We start from the raw sequence: 24,410 nt of genomic DNA on the forward strand, positions 1-24,410 counted from the left end.
TGGAATGTGAAGTGGTGCAGTCACTGTGGAAAACTGTGATGATTCCTCAAAAAATTAAACAGTTACCAAATGTCGACAAAAGCTTGTACATAAGTATTCATAGCATTATTCATAATAGCCCAAAGTAGAAATAATCCAAATGTTTATCAGTTGATGGATGGATAGAGAAAAAGTGGTATCTCCATACAGTGAAATATTATTTGGCCATATAAAAAAATGAAATAACTGAAACATGCTATAACACAGATGAGCCTATAGAAAGAGTGTATTAGTTTCCTGTAGCTGCTGTAACTAATTACCAGACTTTGGAGACTCCAGTCTCTGGGCTGTTGGCTTTGGCCTCTTGGCCTAAAACTCTGCCCTTGTGGTCATCTTTCCTTTTCTTAAGGAATAGCACATGTTTGCAGCTGAGTGATTTTATCAGGCTGTTTTCTGCCTGTAGAATTTTGGGAGTCTGACACCCTTCTTTGATTTCTTCTAGTCTCTCTCCTTTTCAAGCCACCTGGCACTGTTTTTGCTGGTGTAACACTCAAATGCCTTCGTGGGTCTCCTGTGTGTGTGACAGGATTCACCCCATCAGACCAGGGATTTCTCCACCGGTCTTTCCTGTTGATTTCTTCCCTGGCCTTGGCTTCTGTGAGATAATTGAGGGGATTCGTGAATCCTGTGCCCAGTCTCCTTGGCACTAGCAAAATTTGTGTCAAGCCACACCCTTGGCCTTTTCTCCAGAGCACACCTTCCTAACAGTGAATCTCCTCATTTTAGCAATTTGGGTAGCCTGGGAGTTTCTCAAACCACCAAGTCCAGGTTCCATTTTGCTTGATAGTTCTTCCCTCAGTTTCTGTCTCTTCTCGCATTTTACTCTGAGCAGCAAGAAGAAAGCAGGCCAGACCTTCAGCATTTTGCTTGGAAGTCTTCTCAGCCGAATATCCAAATTTGTTGCTTACAAGTTCTGCCTTCCCCACAAGTAGGATACAGCTAAACTTCCTGTCACTAGCTAACAAGGATTCTCTGTTTCTCATTTCCTCTGAGCCCTCCCCAGAAACATCTTTCACATTCATCTACCAACATACTATTTTTGATGATAACGTGTCTTCTCCAAGATGATACAGAGCTTTCTCTGCCAGGTTCCTCACTTCCTTGTGAATCCTAAGTGGCAGAGTCATTGGCGTGCGTGTTTGCCTGACTCACTCTTTTTTACCCCATATTTCTTATAAACGGAGTATTAGATGGAAAGAGCCCAGGGTGCAGTGATTTCATTAGCAAGAATATGTCCGAGGTGGTGCCATGTATTTGTATTTCCCCACGAGACGACAGCTGGTCAGGAGTTCAGAGAGTGACAGCCTGACTCTTCTAAAAGTTCCCTATCCACTTATCACCTCATGTTCCACCATTTAATTGGGTATTGCAAAGTGGTAATTGTCCTTAATTCTGGCTTTCCTTACACATTTATTACAAGGAATTTTGCTGCAAAGAAGGGTTTTCTTTCATCAACCAGGGATCCTTGGTTGCTTGAAACACAGCCAATTCTGAACCCCTCAGGGATGCTTTCTAGTCCATTGTCCCTTTGTAACCCAAGGACTTGCTACCCTTGGTTTCCCCCCCACCCTGCCAGGGGGGAGGTGATCAATAGGGCTTGGGAATGAGAATGAGGGTAGATTCTCTTCCTGTGACTATTAGGAGCTTGGGGCTGTGCATTTCGTGTATTTCAGTCCATTGCAGTGGTTCATTTTGATGCTTCTGTGTTCCCTTCCTCATGGAGGGGCAGCCCCCAAGCTCCCTCCTGTCCCTCTTAGGGCCCCTTATCATGACTTCTTTCATCTTTTGCAGCTTACTTGCGTCTTGGTCCCGGAATGGGCCGTTCCTCTATGGAGCCCTGGTTCCTTTTTGAGGCTGAAATGGTATTTAGAGCATGCCGTGTGGGCACTGGTGCTGATGGCTTCTGCACCTATTTGCGAAGAGAGCTAAGAAGTAATATATTTTTGTGATAACAGCGACAACCTCAAAAACCCCGTAATTTCACACTGATATTTCCCATTCCAGTTTAACCTTACAGGGTTTTACTTTCGTTTTAAACATGTATCTTTTCTCTTAATGTGAATATCTTGGCTTCTAATATTAGCATAATTACTTGCTTTACTCTAAAATACTTTTGGGGGCGCCTGGCTGGTTCAGTCGGAGGAGCATGCAACTCTTGATCTCGGGGTTGTGAGTTCGAGCCCCATGTTTGGGGTGTAGAGATTACTAAAAAAGTTTTAAAACTTCAAGATAAAATAAAATACCTTTGGAATAAACAGACTAATATTACCACTAATATTGGTAACATAATAACAAAATGTGGAATGAAGTTTAAGATTTCTTTGCAGCTCTGTTTGCCCTTAAAATGTATCCCTTACACTAAGGACATGCAGTTTTTTGTTTTGTTTGCTTTTTCTTTTTTAAAATGAGCTCTCAAAGGGTTCTTTTCACTGAATGATTTTGACACCATCTTGATAGTTAACTCATATGTTTCAGTTTATTTTGAATTTTTAGGAATTGTACTTTTTCTTTTGGTTCGGTATTATCTTCAATTTGATTTTTTTTTTTTAATGTACATGCTTCCAGTGTGAAAACCATATAACAAGGTGTGAAGTCTCATTTCCAGCCCAATCCCTGATACCTCTGGGAGTAACTGTTAATCTTCGATTTTGGTTTATCCTTCTAACATTTCTTTTTGCAGATACAAGCATATGTATGTATTCAGATTCCCCATGTCTTATACAAAAGGTAGTGTATAGCGTGTAGTGTGTGGTGTCTAGAATTTTATATGGAGCCTGTGTGTGTCCCTGCTCCTGCTGCTCCCTCCACATCCCTGTTGGGGAGACATCTTTTACCCTTGTCGTTTGGGCCTTCATGCTAGACTTGCATGGGTCAAGCTGGGGTTTGAACTGTATAAAGCTTTTCTCCCCACATTTCTATCTTCTCCTTGGCAAACCGGACACCACGCACCTGCCTCAGTAGGTGGTTGGAAGAATTAAAAGCATTGATATATGTAAAGGTTTAGAGCTGTGCCTGGCACCACGTAAATGCCAGGGTATTAGCTGTTACTGCCTTGGTCTGGTAATACCCAACCTCACGTGCAGCCCTGACACTTAGATTTTTGATGTTGAGCGGGACAGATCATAAAGACTGAGCGAATGCAAGGGACATCACACGCTCTTCAGCCCTTTCTCTGTAACAGTCCTGGAGAGGTGGGGTGCTTTGGAGCAGAAGGGAGTAGTAGAATCTGAGAATTCTCACGCCGGGGAAGGTCAGTCAGCACCTATGACTTAGGAGCCATGGGAGTAAAATAGCCCACCCTGGGGGACGTGAGCGGTGCAGTCTCAGACCCCAGGGTCTACTGAGGGAGGAACACTGGCAGCAGATGTGCAGCGCTCCACTCCTAGTGGTTCCTGGGTGGCCTGGCTTTGCGAGAAATTTGGAGATGTATTTAACCTGCAAGAAAACCTCTTGGCAGCCGTGTGACTGCTTTCTGTGCCCATGTCTACTGTCAGGTGGCCAGATCTGCGCCCCAGGCCTTCTCAGGCTGGTCTATTCTGGTCCCCAGAGCCTCCACTCTACTCACTTGGCAGTGGGGTGGCCTTAGCCAGGAGCAGACCACTCTGGCCATCCAGCTCTGGGCCAGGGACTGCAGTAGGGCTTTGAGTACCCAAACCTGGTTCTGTATTCAAGGCTTTGGGGACATGCTCCTGAGCCCCATTTTTATTGTATCTTGTGTCTGAGTAAAGTATCTAGTTGCTTTTTCAACCTGCTTCCTCATTTTATCTTTTCTTTTTTAATACTTATTTTTGAGAGAAAGAGTGAGAGTGCATACAGGTGGGGGAAGGGCGGGGAGAGAGGGGAGACAGGATCTGAAGTGGGCTCTGTGTGGGCAGCTTCAGCACTGACGGCAACGAGCCCAGTGCAGGACTCGAACTCACAAACTGCGAGACCGTGACCAGAGCCAAAGTTGGACATTCAGCCGATTGAGCCACACAGTCACCCTTCGTTTTATCTTTTATGGAAATAGAGAAAACTCAGCAAGTTCTTTTAAGGTATCCCCAATTTAACAGATGGCCCAAGGCCCTAAAAAGATGTCAGACATTGACCTGGCAACCTCCCAATTTTTGTCCCCTTGTACTTGGCCGCCTTACTTCCTGAGCTTCCTTCGGGCCTGCCACCTCCTTGCTCCCTGCTCACCACACTGCTGTCCTTCAAGGACCGGGTGATCCATAGGCAGGAGTTCTCGGCTCTACCCTTTACCCTCAGCATATTGTCTTTCCTACTGGAAATTGGTGGGAGGAGTTGGAAATTGGGAATGTTGACAACACCCGCTAAATGTCCCTATGCTCCAGGAGAGGCTCACTGTCCCTCTCTTTGTACCTGCCCCCCTTTGCACGTTCTTATCCCAACTTTGCCTTTCCCCCAGGCCTTTTCCCCTCATGTTTGCCTCTGCTGATTCCCCTGGCCAAAAAAGAGTGGTGGGGTGAAGTTTGGGGGTGAGTTGAGGAGTAATGAAGATTTAGAAAGTGTGCTTATATTTTTTCATTCACCTAAGACCACTTTTCCCCAAAGGTGTTCTTAAGACAGTGGGTTTACTCTTGTGCCTGAGTTCACTGGCATGTGTTCCCAGGGTAGTACCTCCACAATGTGCTGCGCGCAGCTGGGTTCTGGGTTGTGTGGGTGTCATCCCATCAGCCTGCTGTCTAGTGGCCTCTCTGTGTCACAGTGACTTAGGAGGGTCGTGCAAGCAGGATGGAGAATGAAGGCTTTGCCTTATTGGGGCTGCCTTGCCAGAGGAACGGGCATTTCAAGGAGGGGAAGGATGGTACAGCTTCGCTGAAATAAGAATTTAACTCAGACATTCCTTTGTTGACCACAGGACAAACTCACAGTAGTGATGTCCCCAAAACACCTGGGAGCGAGTGTCCTTAGTCGCAAAGAGGTCAATCAGTAGAAGGCAGGCTCTGCTGTGCAGTTCCAGAAACCCGGCAGCTGGGAAAAAGCGGGCCCTCGGCAGTGGCCTTCACCTGCCACCCTTGAGTGGCACTGTGCCTTCTCCCTTGCCTGTGCAGTAAATTCAGATTAACACAGCTTCTCTGAAAAGTGCAGCCAGGGGCGCACAGCCAGATTTGCATGCAAGCACGTCAACAGTGAAAGAGCAACAGGCCGGGTATTAAAAGCGAAAGTACTTGGATACAAATAGTGCAAAGACAAAAGCGGCCTGCCTATGTGGACTGCTGATGTGCCTTGTGACCTCAAGCTGGCCCCTCATCCCCTCTGGACTTGCCGTCCCCCCTGTGAGAGGAGGGGCGCCTGAGCTGGCTGGCCGTCCTCTCCGTTGAGCCTTTGCAGCAGAGTGGAAGGAGCAGTGGTTTGACGCCTCTCGGTATCCCTCTTGGCTTTTTCTTTGTGCTTTTTGTCGGCCTGCCATAGCTGAGCATTGTCAGCTCTTCTCTGAGAGATGGATTCCAGAGGAGGCCGAGCCAGGCGAGCCGGCAGCCTTTCAGGAAGAACTCTCAACTCAGTGACACAGCAGTGCAGGGGGTGGGAAGGGGCGTCACATGACTTCACTTCTTCACCTGGGATTAAACTGCTTCCTGTTTTTTGCTTTTAGGACGAATACCTTTCTCTCGTGGCCAGGCTTATTATCCATTTTCGAGACATTCGTAAGTAAAATTTTACATTTCTGGGTGGTTTTGATTGCCAGGAGAGGCTGGCCCTTTCCTGGGGTGGTGGGGGCTTTCTTGGCCGCAGTGCCTGAGGCAGAATGCCTGTGTAAAAAGCTCCTGCTTTCTGGGAAGTTCGACATTGCTTTGCATTTGATTCCGTCTCCCATCCTCTTCAGAGCTTCAACCTCAAAAATGCTGATTTTGGCATAATGGAAATGTTAGCCTCCAAGTGGTCTGGACTGCTATTTTTGCTTGTCCATTTAATCTTCTTTTTCAAAAGACTGTGGCTTTTGTCTCTAGGCAGTTCTTAAAGAAGCCAGGTTTACCCTGGAAAAGAAACTTCCTTCCCTAGGAGTTGGCTTTATTGGCCCATGGGGGTCTGACCCAAATGTGTGTTCCTGTCAGGCTGGAACTTCATAAGTCTTGCCTCTGGCTCCCTGCCCTGGTGAGGGTCACCTGGTGCCTGCTGCCTTCCACCCACTCTGCTTCCCTGGGTCCTGCTAGGGTCCTGTCAGCCCAGCCTGGCATCAGCCATGGCTCTTTAAAAGTGTGTGTCCTTGCAGACTGGGCTCAGGGGTCTTGGTGGTCTTTTGTGTGTTATGCTTAAGCATGGAGGACAGTTACTGTTCCTGGATGGTCACCGTATCTAAAGTCTCTAAAGGAAACCAGGCTGGTTCAGTGCTCTGAGGTTTCAGCCAGCAGCGCCTCCTACCTGCCTGCAGTTGTGTGACCACAGGAGATGGGCTCCTCTTGACACAGCTTGTCTTTGCAGCACACAGTTGGCGCGTCTAGTGGCTTCTCTTCGTGCTTGTAGAGGTGGCTATGGTGTTAGTAATCTCAGAAAAAAAGGAGATGTTGTGAACCCCAGAGCCCCTGTGTGGCCCATAGATTTTGCTTCTTTCCACACTTTTTCCCAGAATGGCCGGCCAGATGAACTTCACTTGATTCCACTTTCTTTGCTGTGTTTGGGAAGGCCCTATGTTGTTTAGAACAAGCTGTTGGAACCAGAAGCCTGGGGAATGAGCAGTCTGGATGAGATGCCTTGGTCTGTCCTGGCAAGTGGCTCTGCTTGTCGGGACTGGGCTGGCCTGGCCTGGCCTGGCCTGTTTGGGAGGCAGCCTGGCGTAGCAGCACACAGCCCTGGGGCCAGGCGTGTCCCTGGCCCGCTCGCCGGCTCCTGCCTCACCCAGAGAGGGTAGCCCTGTTGCAGTGCTTGCCCCCTGGTGCTAGGGCCAGCTAGGTGGGGCTTTTAGCCAGCCTTGGCCAGACGCAGTTTCCTCATAGTAGAAAGTGGAGATGCTGCCTCCTCATCAGGGCAGGCTGAAAAAGGAGGTGTTGTGGAGGTCTGGTCACCATTCTGGGCCCATTGTGGATCCCTACAGTTCTTGTGTTTGTTGTTCAGGGCCCCAGCTGAGACCCTGATCCCGGGAAGGATGGAGGGCCAGAGTAGGCCCAGGGCAAGCTTCTACTGGGGGCGGGGGGGAGGGTGGAGGACAGTTCTCTGAGGCCCCAGGTTGACCATGGGCAGTTCTGTACCTTCTTCCCTCAGACCCCCTTGAGTGTCAGCTCTGCCTGGAGTGGATACAGACATGCACACACAAACACACGTGTGCTCTGAGGTATCTTATCTTCTGTTTAGTTTCAGCAAATGACCTCTGGGCAAATGCCTACAAAGCTGGCTTACTGTGGAAATATGTGGTTATATAAAATTTTGTTTACTTTGTTTTTTGGTTTTGTTTTCTTAAATACAGATAACAAAAAATCTCAAGCTTCCGTCAGTGGTAAGAGTTTTTTTTGTTTGAATTAAAGTTTTATCCCAACCTTGGGTTTGGGGGAGCAAGAATGCAGTTGTGGATGCTGCGTGGGTCTGGGTTAAGCTGTTATGAGAGGAGAAAATTCACAGAAAGAACTCTGGCTGGCCGTGAGAACTTTGAGCCACACCCGCCCCTCCTCCATGCTTCCTCTTCCTGGCAGACTGCAGTCAGATGAGACCTCCCCATCCCATGTCACTCAAATACTGTTTTTGTCCAGCAAAAAGATGTTTAAAAACTCACACAATAATGGACACATTATCTAAAATGTTGAGCTCTCTGGAAGAAAACTATTATGGTATATCTAGTATAATAATCGGTAGTATATTTTTTAGAGAATAGCTATGAATTCACTTCCTTAAGTTACAAAGTTTCATGGGAACTGTATTGCTTCAGCCCTGGTCTTGCTGACTGAGCTGCCAGTGAAGGGGTTTAGCAAATCCATGATGGCCGACGGAGCTCTGATCTGTCACAAAGGGAGCCAGCCTGGCATGCTATTTGTCTTACTGCAGGCAGTACAGCTGTAAATGCTGGGTGCCCATGCTTGCCTCAGCCAAGCTGGCTGCACCTGTCTGTGTGGGCCCTGTTTCCCTGCTAGGCTACCCCTCCTGGCATGTGCAGTGATTCTCAGCCACCCAGGGCTAGATGGGATGAAGACCCACAGGCCACAGGCCAGGAGAATGTCTAAGTTCTTGGCATCAGAGCATAGGGTTCTTTAGCATTCAGTTCTGCGCAGGCTGACCTGGCTGGGGCATACCTGTCTGTAGGTAGTTGTTTGCTGTGAGTCTATATTGTTCTGACAAGAGCCCTGGGCTCCTTGTTCCAGGTCATAGCATTGCTCACTGAGCTGAGTCCCCTGCCTACTGGCAAGCATCACTGTGCCTGGTGGCACTCTGTGGATTCTTCCTGCACGCCTCCCTCACACCTTAGCTTGTTTTAGTGTGGTGTCCTGAGAACTCCTTAGTGGGGTTTCTGCACAGACTTAGTAGAGGTGGGCTTCTGGTGTGCAAGAAGACTTGTAATCTCCCTGGGAGAACATCTGTCTGTGCCCCCCCTCAGTTCTCTGGCCCCCAGGCTCGCTCTTACTGTGAAGAAGGGCCTGCTGTCCTTTGGAGTTCCCAGCTGTGTCTCACCCAGCGTAGGGGTATACAGCCAGGAGGGGTGGGGACTGCTATATACCTTAAGGGGCTTGTTTATGCCTCAACGATAGGACCCTGGCACAAGCCAGGCTAGGGTTTGAGATGTGCTCCCTGTTCAAGAGCAGTGACAGAGATACTGACATTTTGGCCCCTCCGCGGTTGGAAGCCTAGAGGCTCCCAGGACTCTGGCCTTTCACTGCTTGGGCCTTTGAGGGAGTTGTGCCTGGAGGTGGGAGGAAGTGTGTGCTCTGTGAGGCCTCATAACCTTCGGAGACTTGCGTTTCAGCAGGCACTTGGCTGAGACGCTGTGCCCTTCTGTTCCCACAGACCCTATGAATGCACTACAGAGCCTGACTGGTGGGCCTGCTGCGGGAGCAGCTGGAATCGGCATGCCTTCTCGGGGCCCAGGACAATCCCTGGGCGGGATGGGTGGCCTTGGCACCATGGGGCAGCCGATGCCCCTCTCAGGGCAGCCGCCCCCTGGCACCTCGGGGATGGCCCCCCACGGCATGGCTGTTGTGTCTACAGCAGCTCCACAGAGTGAGTACTGTGCTTCTCAGAGAATCTGCCACCTTCTTTGCAGGCGGTGTACATTTTTATCCCTTTGCTTAGGATGGTATTGAGGAAAGAGTGGAGAAACTCCCCAAGTAGCTGTCTTTTTATCTTTGTTGTGTATGGAGAGAAAAAGTTCCAAAACTTTTTCAGACTATCAAAAGGGTTAAGTGACACTGAGGCCCTCCTCCTACCCCTGGGCAGGAGTGGAGGACTCAGAAGAGATCGGGGTGGTCTGGGACTCCATCCGGGGGGATTGTGTTTTGTAGCTGAAATAGACACAGTTATGTCTCAGGCTGTTCTCAGCCACAAAGTGGTGCTTTCGGCACCCCACAACCCCCAGAAGACCTCCATCTCAAGAGCCATCCCTTCCAGTGTTGCCCTTGCCCTCCTTCCCTGAAGGATGTGCCTTGCCCTCCTGGCGCTTCTCTACAGAACACAGCCCCTTGTCCCCTCCATGCAGCTACTCCAGCTGGGAATGGGTGCGTAGCACGGGTCTCCCTCCTCTTTCCAGGGCCTGTCTTGTTGGATGTTTGATTTTCATAACCAGTAATTCAGTATGCAGAGTGTACTTCAGTACTGCAAAGTGCTTTGTTAATTTTTTCCTTTTTTATTTTTGAAATAGTCTAAGAATCATAGGAAGTTGCAGAATGATACAGAGAGTGCCTGTGTGCCCTTCACCCAGCTTCCCCAATGCTGACATCTTAGTACATTGTCAAAACCGAGAAATGAATCTTGGGACAATGCTGCTAACTCAGGTGGCCTTTTTTCTGACATCTCCAGTTTTTACATGCATTCTTGCCCGCGAGCTTACGTGCGTGTAGTTCTATGAGACTTTATCATGTGTGATATCACTACCAGGGTCAGCATGCAAGGCTGTTCCATCACCAGTAGCAAGCTGTTGTGTTATCTCTTAATAATCACACCCTTCCTCCAACTTCAAGCCCTGGCAACCGCTGATCTGTTCCCTATCTCTATAGTTATGTCACTTCGCAAGTGTTACATCGATGGAATCGCACAATGTTTGACATTTTGAGACTGACTTTTTTCCCCTCAGCATAATGCCTTTGAGATTCTCCCAAGTTGCCTCAGTAAGTCGTTCCTGTTCATTGCTGAATTGTATTCCATGGACTGGGTGTACCACGGGTTGCTTATCCATTCACCCTTGAAGGGTGTTCAGGTTGTTTCCAGGTTTGGCTGTTGCAAATAAAGCTTCTGTGACCCTGATTCATGTACAGGTTGTGATGTGTCGATGTATTTTTCTCATGCATCACTCATAGTAACCCTCAAAGAAGGCAGTGTCCCTGCTTCTGCTTTGCCCACTAGAGCTGGGGTCGAGCCCAGGCTGCCTGACCCGAGCACCCCCATTCTTTGTTCAAGTTTCCTGTACGAGCATCACTTTGCTCTTCACAGATGCCACGTGGAGGCTCATTCTGCCCACTCTTGGACTGGAACCTTCCATCCCCAGACATCCCCTTCTTTCTTGGATCATTGTTCTGTTCCCCTTATTGACACCTTGCCATCTGACTCTTAGCTCTTTGCTTGATTCTTCTTCTCCAGCTTCCGTGTCCCCTCTTGTCTTGTCAGCATACCTGGTACGTACATGGGGCGGCTTCTGGAAGGATTCTCAGGAGAAGTACTGGTTCTGACTCCTTTTTATGTTACAGAGTGGTTGATTTCTTTTTATCACAGCTTACATTTTATAATAAAAAATCATTTTTAAAGTGTAGGAGTTTAGAATGCTACCATTATTTGCCTTGCAGTTTCACTCCTAAGACTTTGTCAGTTCACTGGCAAAGTTTGGGTATCCTGCCCACACCCTCCCCAGTCTGACCTTGGCCCACATCCTGTTTTCAGCTTCAGAGGGACCTGGTCTTTCATGTGGGTTGATGTGATGTGAGTTCTCTACTTTCATGTCCTGTTGCTGCCTGTCAGCATCCCTCTCCCTCTGCCTTGGACCTCTTGTCTGCCTGGTCTACGCGAAATAGGTGTTGTGGCCCAATGGACATTTGTTAATTCCTTTCTCACAGTTTCTCCAAATGGCACTGTGTGGTTAAGGCAGCTTCAGGACAGGGCCTGGGTCAGAGATTTTGCAAGGATTCTCAAAGGATAGTCCAGAACACGCTGTGATAGTCTCCACGTGACCTGAATTAGTCATGGAAACAAACTGCTGACTGTAGGTGAGGCTGGGGGCTTGAGTACAGCATTAGAAGGGAGACAGACTTTTCACTCTGTACATTTTTGTTCCTCAGTGAATTTTATATCATATACGTGTAAAACCAGCTTTAAAAATGAGTCCTATTTCTGTCTGACAGACTGGATGCTGAGGAACCCTCGTCCTTCTAGACAACTAGATCCTAGATGCATTTTGGATTGTTGGGCCAGCAGAAGGTAGGGGAAGTTCTTTGCCCAGCCATGTCTTGGCCCACTGCAAGATTGGGGAAAGCAAGCCTCGCATCCCTCTGAGTAGTGGGATTTGTGCCAGAGCCCTTGGCATCCCTAGTTCCCCCAGGAACAAGGGCAGATTGGAGAATGCTCCCAGTTTAGGCCTGTGGCAATTGCAGATCAAGCATTGAGCACCACAAATAAAGACCAGCAAGCCTGAAAGGAAGAAGAGATACTATGAGGAGGAACAGAAACAATAAACAGATGTTGGAGATGCTCAGGGACCACACACATAATAATTGTTAACTATGGGCTTGGCCTGATTAAAGAAATAAAGGATGGAATTCCAACTGAACAAGCACTGGGATACCTGGTGGAGTGATGAGGCAGCTTTGAAAAGGAACCAAGTAGGGGTGCCTGGGTGGCTCAGTCGGTTAAGTGTCTGACTTGGGCTCAGGTCATGATTTTGTGGCTTGTGAGTTTGAGCCCCGGGTTGGGCTCTGTGCTGGCAGCTCAGAGCCTGGAGCCTGCTTTGGATTCTGTGTCTCCCTCTCTCTGCCTCTTCCCCGGCTCATACACACACTCTCTCTCTCAAAAATAAATAAACATTAAAAAAATTTTTGAAAAGGAACCAAGTAGAAGTTGTAGAAACAAAAGTAAAATTATTGAGGGGCGCCTGGGTGGCTCAGTTGGTTAGGCGCCTGACTTAGGCCCAGGTCATGATCTCGTGGTTCGTGAGTTGAAGCCCTGCATTGGAACCTGCTTCGGATTCTGTGTTTCCCTCTCTCTCTGCTCCTCCCCCACTCGCTCTCTGTATCTCTCTTTCTCTCTCAAAAATAAATAAAAACATTTTAAAAATTAAAAAATGAAATTATTGAAATGAGAAGGTAGAGATGAATGAATAGCAGATTTTTTTTAAAGTTTGTGTGTGTGTGTGTGTATGTATGTATGTATTTATTTTGAGAGAGAGAGGGAGAGAGGGAGTGCACACATGTGCAGGGGAGGGACACAAAGAGAGAATCCCAAGCAGGCTCTGTTTTGTGTGGGGCTTGATCCCACGAACTGAACCATGAGATCATGACCTGAGCTGAAATCAAGAGTCAGATGCTTAACAGACTGAGCCACCCAGGTGCTCCTGAGCAGCAGATTAGATACAATTGAAGAAAGAATTTGTGAACTAGAGACAACATTTGAAGAAATTACCTAGAATATAGCCCAGAGAAGAGGAAATAAAAAATAGGAGGGTAATGGGGCGTCTGGGTGGCTCAGTTGGTTGAGTGTCTAACTTAAGCTCAACCCATGATCTCACAGTTCATAAGTTCGAGCCCCACATCAGGCTCACTGCTGTCAATGCAGAGGTTGCTTTGGGTCCTCTGTGCCCCCCCTCTGCCCTTCCCCCCACTCACATGTACTTTCTCTCTCTCTCTCTCTCTCTCTCTCTCTCTCTCAAAAATGAATAAGCATTTATTTAAATAAATAAAAGAGGGGCGCCTGGGTGGCGCAGTCGGTTAAGCGTCCGACTTCAGCTCAGGTCACGATCTCATGGTCTGTGAGTTTGAGCCCCGCGTCGGGCTCTGGGCTGATGGCTCTGAGCCTGGAGCCTGTTTCCGATTCTGTGTCTCCCTCTCTCTCTGCCCCTCCCCCGTTCATGCTCTGTCTCTCTCTGTCTCAAAAATAAATAAACGTTAAAAAAAAAAAAAAAAAGAAAAGAAAGAAAGAAAGAAAGAAAAAAAATAGGACGGTGTGGGGCACCTGGGTTCCTCAGTCGGTTGAGTGCCTGACTTCAGCCACTTCAGATCCTCTGTCTCCTCTCTCTTTCTATCTTAAAAATAAATAAACATTTAAAAAGTACTAAGAAAATAGGAGGGTAAGAAATGCAGAGGATAAAATCAGAGTTTAACAACTAATAAAAGGACCAGATGGAGAGAGAACAGAAGCCAACCAGTATATGAGGAGAGATGGTAGCTGGAAAAGTCCTGCAGTCCTATGCAGGTTAAATAAGGCATCCATGCCTTAGCCTGCTTGGGGAAAGCCACAAACACCATAGGCCAGAAGAGTATGTTAGAAATAGCCAGTTTCTAGAAAGGAGCAAGACGTAGACTCAGAGCACTTGGTGATGGTGTCATGAAGAAAGTAGGAAGTTGTTAGAGCCCTGGGGATAGAGCTGCTGACCACAGTTGTATGCCAGCAAAACTCCCAATGACTGGGGGGGAAGCAGACATTTTAGATAAACAAAGCTCAAGAGACCTTCACTGAAAGGTTTTTTATTTGTTCACCATTTCCTCTTAACTCTCATACCATCTTTCTTGTGATGCCAGGTGTAAAATGGGAGAACAGACTTTTTTTTCATATAAGGTAGCAAGCGTGTGTGAATCTAAACCAGTGATTCTCATCCGTTTTGTACCCTGGAGGCTATTTGGCAATGTTTGGAGACATTTTGGATGTCACAACTGCGGGCGCACTCCGACCACGTAGCATAGAGGCTACAAATGCTGTTAAACCTCTCGTGCGGAGGACAGCCCCCCACAACATAGAATTGTCTATCCCAAAATGTTGGGAGAAACAAGGTTGAGAATCCTTGGTGTAAACAAAAATCACTTGTCTAAAATAATAATGCTTCCAGCTAACTCCATACAGACTTGCTGCATTCCAAGCACTGTTTGGAGGGTTTTACCTAGAACAGATTTTTAATTCTTCGTTCAGTGTAGGTACTATTGTTGTCTCTTTTCCACAGCTAAGGAAACTGAGGCACAGAGCAGTGACAGAGTTGGTATTTGAGTCCAGGCAGTCCGGCTCAGAGGCTGTACCTCTAGTCATTATTCTGGCCTGCCTCCCCCTGCCCCCCTTTTTTAAAGTAGGCTTCACGTCCAGCATGGAGCCCAACACAGGGTTTAAACTCACAACCCTAAGATCAAGATCTGAGCTGAGATCCAGAGTCAAATGTTTAACTGACTAAGCCACCCAGGCACCCCTGTTCTGCTTCTTAATAGAAGTGTGCTGTGTGGGTGTAAAAAGATAAACAAGGACCATACTAAATGGAAGTCAGGAGGTGTATTGAGGATAAATACCAGGTCTATCAGTACCTGTGAAACCTACTTTTATTTTACTTTTGAGAAAGAGAGCACACGCGCGAGAGAGCGCTCACGAGTAGGGGAGAGGGGCAGAGGGAGAGAGAATTTTGTTTTGTTTTTGAGAGAGAAAGAGCTTGTGTGCATGTAGGGGAGGTGGGGAGGGAGAGAGAGGGAGAAAGAGAAAATCCCAAGCAGGGTTCTAAGGTTCTTGTATTTGGGAAAGAAGTTAAAAATATGGATAAATTTTAAGTTTGGAGTTAAGTATGGTAAGTTAAGTATGCCTGATGAAATTGAAAAAATAATTGCTTGAAAAAAAGGAAAAAGAGGGGCACCGTGGTGGCTCTGTTGGTTTAGCATCCAGCTCTTGATTTCAGCTCAGGTCATGATCTCATAGTTCATGAGATCAAGCCCCACATCAGACTCTGTGCTGACAGCATGGAGCCTGCTTGGGATTCTCTCTCTCCCTCTCTCTATGCCTCTTCCCCACACTCTCTGTCTCAAAATAAACTTAAAAAAAAAAAAAAAAAAGGAATTGCTGAAACAGTATACATTCCAAACCAGTGGGAAAAAAATTGAGTAAGAAAAAGGTAAAAATCCAAACAACATGTAAAATTCAGCTCCAACCATCCAACAAAAATATAATTCAGGGGCTGCCTGGCTGGCTCAGTTGGTGGAGTATGTGACTCTTAATCTTGGGGTTGTGGGTTCAAGCCCAGCGTTGGGTGCAGAGATTACTTAAAAATAAAATCTTTGAGGGACGCCTGGGTGGCTCAGTCGGTTAAGCGGCCGACTTCGGCTCAGGTCATGATCTCGCGGTCCGTGAGTTCGAGCCCCGCGTCGGGCTCTGTGCTGACAGCTCAGAGCGTGGAGCCTGTTTCAGATTCTGTGTCTCCCTCTCTCTGACCCTCCCCCGTTCATGCTCTGTCTCTCTCTCTCTCTCTCAAAAATAAATAAACGTTAAAAAAAAAAAATCTTTGAAAATGTATATATTTCAGAAAAGGAAAAAAACTTTGTCAGTTATACTTCAGTAAATCTGGAAAACAAAAATAGAGGGAAAGAAGCTTAAAAAAGGGAAGACAGACACAAATAAGTTGAGAAATACAAGTGATCACAATAAATGTGAATGGACAAAACTTTCCTGCTGAAAGATAGGAAATGTGAGATTGAATGTAAATGAAAGGCAGTGGTACAGCTGTAAGAATAAACCATAAAGCAAGCCTCACTCTACACTCCCACAGTATTGCTGGATATACATCAAACCAAAAAGAATTGGACATCTGTGGGGGCACCCGGCTAGCTCAGTCAGTGTAGCATGCAACTCTTGATCTCAGGGTCACGAGTTTGAGTCCCACCGTTGGACTGAGACATTACTTAAATACATCTTTAAAAAAAAAAAAAGTTATAACAAAAAGATTAAAAAAATTGTATACCAGTAAAATGGCTAAAATAACACTCTGAAATGCTGGCAAGGATGAGAAGAAACTGGATCACTCATACATTGCTAGTGGGGATGTAAAATGATATAGCTTCTTTAAAAGTTAAATGTACAGGGGTGCCTTAGGTGGCTCAGTCGGTTGAGCGTCTGACTCTTGGTTTCAGCTCAGGTCATGATCTCACAATTCGGGAGACCGAGCCCTGCGTCGGGCTCCATACTGGCAGGGTGGAGCCTGCTTGGGATTCTCTCTCCCTCACTCTCTGCCTCTCCCCCACTCTTTCTCTCAAAATAGGTAAATAAACTTAAAAAGATTAATAATAAAAATTAAACATCCAACTCTGCAGTCACGCTCTTGGGCATCTATCCCAGAGACGTGAAAACTTACCTTCCCGCAAAAACCTGTACACAAATGTACATGGTAGCAGTCACTCCCAAATGTCCTTTATGGTATGAATGGTTGAACAGAGATAGGTATACCATGGAATACGACTTGGCAGTAAAAAGGAAAGCAGTAATGATATGCGTTACATCCAGGATGATCTTCGGGGAATTATGTTGAATGAAAAAGCCAGTTATCCTGTATAGCCCCCACTTACATAACATTTTTGAAATGACAGAATATTAGAAATAGAGGACACCTTAGTGGTTGCCAGGGGTGCTGAAGGGGGTGGCATCACAAGGGATCCCTGTGGTGTTGGAACTGTTCAGTATCTTGACTTCGATGGTGACTGACTCTATCCTGGTGAGGAAATTGTGTAGAATTTAATGTACACACCCACACAAATGAAAATGCATCCTGACTGTGTTATGTTATAATTTTCCAAAATGGTACCATCAGGGAAACTGGGCAAAGCATACAAAGGGTCTCTCTGGATTATTTCTATTTATTTATTTTTTAAATAACAACTTCATTGGGGTGCCTGGGTGGCTCAGTCGCTTAAGCATCCAACTTCGGCTTGGGTCATGAACTCACCTTTTGTAGTTCAAGCCCTGCATCGGGCTCTCTGCTTTTAGTGCAGAGCCTGCGTCAGATCCTCTGTCTCCTTCTTTCTGCCACTACCCCACCTGCACTGCACTGTCTCTCAAAAATAAACATTAAAAAAAAAAAAAAGAAAACTTCATTGATATATAATTCACATATTTATGGTTCACCCATCTAAAGTGCAATATTCAGTGATCTTTAAGTATATTCACAGAGTTGTGCAACCATCACCACAGTCCATTTTAGAACATTTTCATCTCCCTAAAAGAAACTGCACCACAGAAAATCTTGTAGATGTTTGTTCATATCAGCATGACTCATAACCACCAAAAGGCAGAAGCAATGCCTATCAGCTGGTGGATAAACAACATGTAGGAAATCCATACCATGGAATACTATTTGGCAATAAAAAGAAATGAAACACTCATGCAACATGGGTGAACCTTGTAAATATTACCCTCAACAAAAGAATCCAGTCACAAAAGATCACATACTGTGAGATTCCATTGATAAGAAATGTCCAGAATAGGCACCTCCATAGAGACAGAAAGTAGCTCAGTGGTTGCCAGAGGCTGGGCTTGTTGGCCCTTTTCTTTCCTCTATTATTGTACAGAAATTCCTAAGAAGGTCCGTAATCAACACAAATGCTGCCCGTCACATCTGTCTGTCTTTCCCAAATGGAGTGTTCAGCTCCAGCGGCTGTGGGCGCAGCGGGCCGTCTCCCCGCCTTCCCTGTCCGCAGAGCTGTGATAACAGCGGCCTCTGCCCTGGCCTCCCCCGCCCTGGCCTCCCCCGCGTGCCCCGCCTGATTCACCACTCTGCCTCCAGCCCAGCTGCAGCTCCAGCAGGTGGCGCTGCAGCAGCAGCAGCAGCAGTTCCAGCAGCAGCAGGTGGCGCTGCAGCAGCAGCAGCAACAGCAGCAGCAGCAACAGCAACAGCAGCAGTTCCAGGCCCAGCAGAATGCCATGCAGCAGCAGTTCCAGGCGGTGGTACAGCAGCAGCAGCAGCAGCTCCAGCAGCAGCAGCAGCAACACCTGATTAAACTGCATCATCAAAACCAGCAGCAGGTACTAGGTGCCCGTTCTCAGCCTCTTCCCGTGGTCCTTGAGCCCTGGATGTGCGCCAGCCACAGTGCTGGGTGCGGGGGCCCAGAGGCAGCTGCAGATCCTTCTGATGCCTGGTGCCCGGGCTTCCTCCTCTGTCTGGGGGCTCCCCGCAGGGCCTGGAGCAGGGAGGAGGGATAGGCCCCAACTTGTTAGGAGGGTGCCGGGATCGCACAAGGAGGTCCTCTCTGTTGGGCTTGGCGTCTGGCCGCGAGCCTACTGCGTGCCGGGGGTGGAGGGCTAGATCTGTGGAGGCTTCTGGGTGCAAGCGATTCATGTAAGAGTTAACTGAAGCAAGAAGTGAGAAGAACACTCCACAATGCAGGAATGCCTGAGCCGTCCTGTGAGCGTGTTTCTTTTGAGTACTTGCATGCCTCCTGTTTTGTCTCTTGAGTGTTTTGGTGCCTGGACGCAGCTCTAATCAAGCTTCATTTCTCTGCGGGGGGGTGGGGGGGTGGGGGGTGGCAGTGTCACATTAGAAGCCCTGCTTATAAAGAAACTGTTTTCTTCCTCCCGTTGTTGGCAGGCAGCATCTAGACGTATTAAGCATCTAACGTCAGGTCTGCTCTTGGTTGAGGGAGGGAAGGCCTGAGCGGATCTCTCCACTTTCCCACCCTCCCCAGGCCTTGGCTTGCTGCCTCCATTTCCCAGTGGCCACCCTCCTGGGTCTTGGAGGCCCCCTTCCCCGGAGCCAACTTTTCCCTCAGCCTCACTTTTTCTCCTCATCCTGAAAAGCATACACTGGCCATCTTCCCAAGGCTTGTACAGTTTCCCACTCTAGTGACCAGACAAGCATCACTGGAGAGGCCTCAGGGATTTGCAGCCACCCGAGCATTTATCCCAGCGTCGATGGGGCCACACCTCTGTTACCCTTCCTAAACCCTCTGGATACTTCCCTTGAACCTTCGTTCTCTTAGGCTCAGGTGCAGCTGGTGTCTGGTGACCAGGGCACAGGCACACACTTGGGTGTGTCCTCGGTGTCCTGTGAGAGCAGCCCAGGCAGGCTTCCTGGGGGCAAGGCTGACACAGGGCCCAGAGGCAGATGGGATAACCGACCGAGTACTGCTTATTCTGCCCATAGATACAGCAGCAGCAGCAGCTACAGCGGATGGCACAGCTGCAGCTGCAGCAGCAGCAACAGCAGCAGCAGCAGCAAGCTTTGCAGGCCCAGCCGCCACTACAGCAGCCACCGATGCAGCAGCCTCAGCCTCCCCCTTCCCAGACCCTGCCCCAGCAGCTGCAGCCGATGCACCACCCACAGCACCACCAGCCGCCACAGCCCCAGCAGCCACCAGTTGCTCAGAACCAGCCATCGCAGCTCCAGGCGCAGTCACAGACCCAGCCTTTGGTGTCACAGGCTCCGGCCCTCCCTGGACAGATGCTGTATGCCCAGCCACAGCTGAAACTTGTGAGTACCCGTGGCCTTTGGTGGGCGTGTGGCCGGCAGCTGTTTCTGGGGCTTCTTTGGACATAGGTGGGGAAGGCCCCATGCTGGCTCCCGCATCCAGCTTGGCAAGGGGGGAGTGCATTCCAAGAGCTGCTGTACCCTGCACGGAGGCACTGCCTCTGCTGGGCGAGAGTTTTCTTCCAAGTAGCATGGCTGATTTCACAGTGGCCATGGCATTCTAAGACTGGGTGATCAGGTGGACAGCAGCACACATATTCTCACTGTGCGAGAGGGTGTGCGGCCTCATTGAGCATTCACTGTGGGTTTGCTAACTGCTTAGAATTACGTTTTGAGCGAAGATCCCTGTCATTACCAGATTTTTGAGGAAGGGGATTAATAGGAAATCATGTAATTGTCAGTCTTATTGTGCATCTCTGTACAAAGCATATCTAGTTGGTGACATTGACATGGAGGACACAGTATTATCATCAAGTCAGGCGGAGCTGTGTCAAGGGGCCATTTTAATAGTTTTTTTTTTTTGCTTACTCGTTTTCATGGCCTTTTCTGTTTTTCACTTATTGAGTGGAAAGGGATGGGCCATGTTGAACTGAGTGGCGGGCAGATAGGAGACCCACAGGGCCAAGCTGGAAGCTGGGGAGGATCTTGAGGAACAAAGTATGGTCACACTTGTCACCTGGGGACTAGCCCCTGGTTTCATAGGTGGGGCTCTTGTAGACCATCAGCATGCTTGGCCCAGAAGTCAAGCAGGCTGGGCTGTGCACTTGGCCTTGGGAGTCATCGCTTTGCTTGCAGCAGTAAATGGTAGTGGTGGCTGTATGGTGACATCCCAGTCGGAGGGCCATGCTTCTCATCATAGTCAGAGGAGGTGGGGCTTGGCTCAGAGCCAGACTGGTGTGGGACATTTCTAATCAGCTATGGGATAAGGTAAAGCCAGTGAGGTGATACCACAGCCAGTGAAGTCGTGACAATCCCATCCCTTCTCATGATAAGCTGCAAGATTCAAAGCTCCCACCAACGTAGTAGGTGCTCCACCATGTGCCCCGGATGGCTCCAAATCGCATTCTCCCTTCCTCCCTCAGGTCCGTGCTCCAATGGTGGTGCAGCAGCCGCAGGTGCAACAGGTGCAGCAGGTGCAGCCCCAGGTGCAGCAGCAGACAGCGGTGCCAACAGCTCAGGCTTCCCAGATAGTGGGTTCCGGAGTGCAGGTGAGGGCTTTTGGAACCCAGGTGAGGGCCTTTGGGGCCAGGGGCTTCTGTAGGCACTGGCAGGTGCATGTCCACCTGTGCATGGAGCTGGATTTCAGGCACTCTACAGTGAGGGTCCTGGTTGTTTGGATCATGGGCAGTCTAGGAGCCAGCCCACAGGGTCTTCAAGGTGGGCAGCCTGGCTTGGTGTTACCGGATTCCCCCCACCTCTCTTCAGACACCCTTCATCTTCCCCCTTCCCTCCTCCTCTGAGAACACACGTTGGAGAGGGTAGCATTGTGGCCTCAACCTCTTCTCAGCTTGGAGTGCAGGGCTGGTGGCAGGTGTGCACTAGCATTCTGGACACGGAAGAGCACAAGTATGGTGGCGCCTGGCTCTAGTGGACTGCGTGGGCTTGTGCTGCAGCCCCTTGCCCAGCACTTTCCCAGTGCTTGCCCCCTGCGCTGAGAAGTGTAGCTGAGGCCCTTTATGCCCACCCTCTGTGTTTTGGCTGTTGATGGGCTGGAGTAGGCCTTGCCCAGCCTTTCCTGGTAGAGGCCAGATTCTTAATGGTGTTTGGGGTTGGAGATTGGGCCTCATGATTTTCCACAGATCCCCCATCCTGCTGGTGCCAGGGAGAAGAGGCATCTAGTCTGGGGCTTTGGTTCTGTCTCCACCTGGCAGTGGGAACACTGGCTCAGAAGAGAGTATTGGCTTTAGATAGAACAGACCTGCTAGGTGAAGTGCCACCTGCCCAGGTGCTGCCCTGAGCTGGGGTGCCACGCCGCTGCCCCTGCTGTGCTCCTATCCTGCTTATTACCAGCAAGTCAGCCAAGCTCCCTGTCAGGTGCACAGCACCACATGTTGAGCACTTCTTGGATGCTGCGTGTTCTGTCAGTGTCTGATGACATCTCACTGTGAGGGAGGCTCAAACTGGGTCCTGTCTGGTCTCAGCCATGTTGCTCCAGTCCATGGGAAGCTGCCTGAGAAGTGTGCGAGTGGAGGGACCTGAGGTGTTTGCACGGAGCTAAGACCTAAAGCAGATGTATTCTCTGCACTCAATACCCTGCACTGAGCCCGTGGATAGGGCTGTTCTTCTGCTGGTTACTCTCCTCTCTGCTTCTGCTTGGGGGGGACCCAGCCCAGCCAGCATGGGAGCTTGACTGTGGGCTCAGTCACCCATAGAGTAACCTTGATACTTAACTTTCTTTCCCCCTCATTGGAGTGCAGAGGGCTGCTAAGGCACAACTAAAGTAGGCCCAGAACTCTTCTTTTTCAGTGGGGACACTGGGAAGATTGTGACACTGATAGATGGGGAGGAGGAAGGGGTCATTGCTTGAGTGTTTATGGGTGGGTTTGCTTTTATGAGGCACGTGCCTTCAAATTTATCAGGAGTGGTGTCCACCTCCCTCCCACGCATCACAGATCAGATCTTCCCCACTTGCTCTCTCTCTCTCTCTCTCAAAAAAAAAAAAAAAAAATCCTCAGTTAATGTTATTTTATGCTGTGTGATGTATATGCGTACATACATACATGAATGCTTATTATAAACATATCCTGCTGTCCTTAATTGCCATCTTGTGTTTGGACCTTGAGATTATTTCCAGTTTTTTGCTGTTACTGATAATGTGTGTCCTGATGTGTGGTTCTGTGAAAGAAGTGCTGGCTTTGGGAGCCTGAGCACACAGTCCTCCATTCCTGTCTCTCAAGTCCGCCCTCTCAGAGCAGAAAAGAGATGTCCTGTGGCGCTTGCCAGTGCTGTGGCCCTGATGAATGGCTGAGACTCTTTACTTGGGGCGAAGTGTGGTAGTTGGTGTTTCAAGAAAATTGGTAAGCCCTGAGCCTTATACATCAGGTTCGGTTTTTTCTGACATTACTTGTGTAAATGAAAGGTGATGTCATTGTCACCCATAGTGGGATTTATTAACTTCCCTTTCTCCCCTAACCTTTTTCTGTGACTGTACATAAATCCAGAACAGAATGTGTCTCCCACTTCTAAAAATCCCTAGGCTTTTGTCTTTTAACCTTGTGTTTTTATTTTATTTATTTTTTTAATGTTTTTATTTACTTTTTAATTTTTATTTTTTTCAGATTTTTTTAAATGTTAATTTATTTTTGAGAGAGAGAGAGAGACAGCACACGAGCAGGGGAGGGGCAAAGAAAGAGGGAGACACAGAATCCGAAGCAGGCCCCAGGCTCTGAACTGTCAGCCCAGAGCCCGAGGCGAGTCTTGAACTCAGGAACCACGAGATCATGACCTGAACCAAAGTCGGAAGCTTAACTGACTGAGCCACCCAGGCACCCCAGTATACAGAAATTTAACTACAGTCTCAGGTTGCAAAGAATTGTCCTCAAAGGCACACTTCCTGGATGTGCGTGCATGTAACCCTGCTGCTGTACGATGATCTCACACTGAGCCTTATTGAACTGCTTGGACCTGTCTCCTCTTTCCAGGCCCTACTGCCCAGTGACCCTGGAGGGGAGCAGGCCTATAGTTTGCGTGGAGTTTGAATTCCTTTCTGGGTAGATATGTGTCAGGAGATAATGAACGTACTTGCTCACAGGAATGGGAGGAGTTGCTGGTAAACACTTCCAATGTGTTTTCCACTGGGATTTGTGGTTAAAAGAAAACGAACTTTCCCTCTCAGGAGTTCTCAGTCACAAGAAAAACAGTAGCAGATTAGATTTAAGCTTTTCATTCCTTATCACTTGTTTCTTCCTCAAAAAAAGTTTCCACCTCTCTCGTACCACCGGACTTCTCAAGGCCTTTCTTCCTCTTCCCTCACCCTGTGAGTGCACGCACACCCTGCCAGTGTCCCACTTTGTGTCTGATGGACTGGTGGGCTCTTTGGGACTCTGTCCAAGTTTTGGCAGACTCTGGGAGAGTGGCTTCCTGGCCTCCTACCCTGGTGAGTTCTTTGTCATATGGCTGTAGGAGCATCTGCCCCCTAGCCCAGCAGTTTCATATCTGCCACTGCTTGGGTCATGCCTGCTGCATGGTGACCAGTGGGTGTGAGTGTGGGACACACATGTGATGCCAGAGGCGTCTTGGAAAAGCAGACCTTCCTCCAGCTTCAGAGCCCCGTCCCTGGCATACCTGTCGTAGGGATTGAATGGCTGGCCATCCATGCTGCCCTGATCTCAGGGACCAGCTCACAAGCCTGCAGAAGAGGTTTTGGTTGTTCATGGATCAGTTCTGCTACCTTTCTGAATGTGGTCGTGCTGTTTTAGTTTGGTTTCATCTTAACACTTGTGAGTGCATACAGGCTCTGCTCTCCAGGGACCAAGAGCGAGGGTGGCCAGGACTCAGGAGAACACCGGGTTCCCATCGGCACAAGCCAGGCCCAGACCCACAGCAGTTCTCAGCCTGCCTTCTTTATGCTTCCAGAAGTATATGTGAATGAGGAGAGCAGTCCCAGAGCATGCTAGAAGCTCTAGAGTCTGCAGTCATCTTGTATGTTTAGGACAGACCTGACCTGCATCACTGTAGAGGTGTATCCGAGAGTTGTGGAGTGCCAGGCTTCCCTTGCCCACCTCACTGTGAGTGTAGTTACAGAAGGAAACCAGTTCCCAGAAGCTGCCCAGAGGCTTGAGGAGAGGAGGGTGATTTGCGCTTAGGCCTTCAGAGGCATTGTGATCAGGCAACATGC

The 24,410-nt window shown here is 48.5% G+C and overlaps 1 protein-coding gene across 5 annotated transcripts in view; it reads left to right on the forward strand.

The window, feature by feature from the left end:
* Positions 1-24,410, forward strand: part of LOC112870333 (mediator of RNA polymerase II transcription subunit 15) — a 69,732-nt gene that overhangs the window by 31,611 nt on the left and 13,711 nt on the right. For 3 of the 5 annotated variants that reach the window (XM_086682295.1, XM_025933488.2, XM_086682293.1), the window contains exons 3-8: positions 5,636-5,687; positions 7,442-7,471; positions 8,968-9,180; positions 17,894-18,132; positions 19,250-19,576; positions 20,656-20,781. In XM_086682295.1, coding sequence (XP_086538421.1) covers positions 5,636-5,687; positions 7,442-7,471; positions 8,968-9,180; positions 17,894-18,132; positions 19,250-19,576; positions 20,656-20,781 — 987 coding nt within the window. Of the gene's footprint in view, positions 1-4,678; positions 5,408-5,635; positions 5,688-7,441; positions 7,472-8,967; positions 9,181-17,893; positions 18,133-19,249; positions 19,577-20,655; positions 20,782-24,410 lie in introns of those variants that run through there. The other 2 variants (XM_086682292.1, XM_086682294.1) reach the window with 2 other exon arrangements.

The sequence above is a fragment of the Puma concolor genome, chromosome D3, assembly GCF_028749965.1.
Source record: "Puma concolor isolate L17-30 chromosome D3, mPumCon1.1.hap2, whole genome shotgun sequence".
NCBI classification, from domain to species: domain Eukaryota; kingdom Metazoa; phylum Chordata; class Mammalia; order Carnivora; family Felidae; genus Puma; species Puma concolor.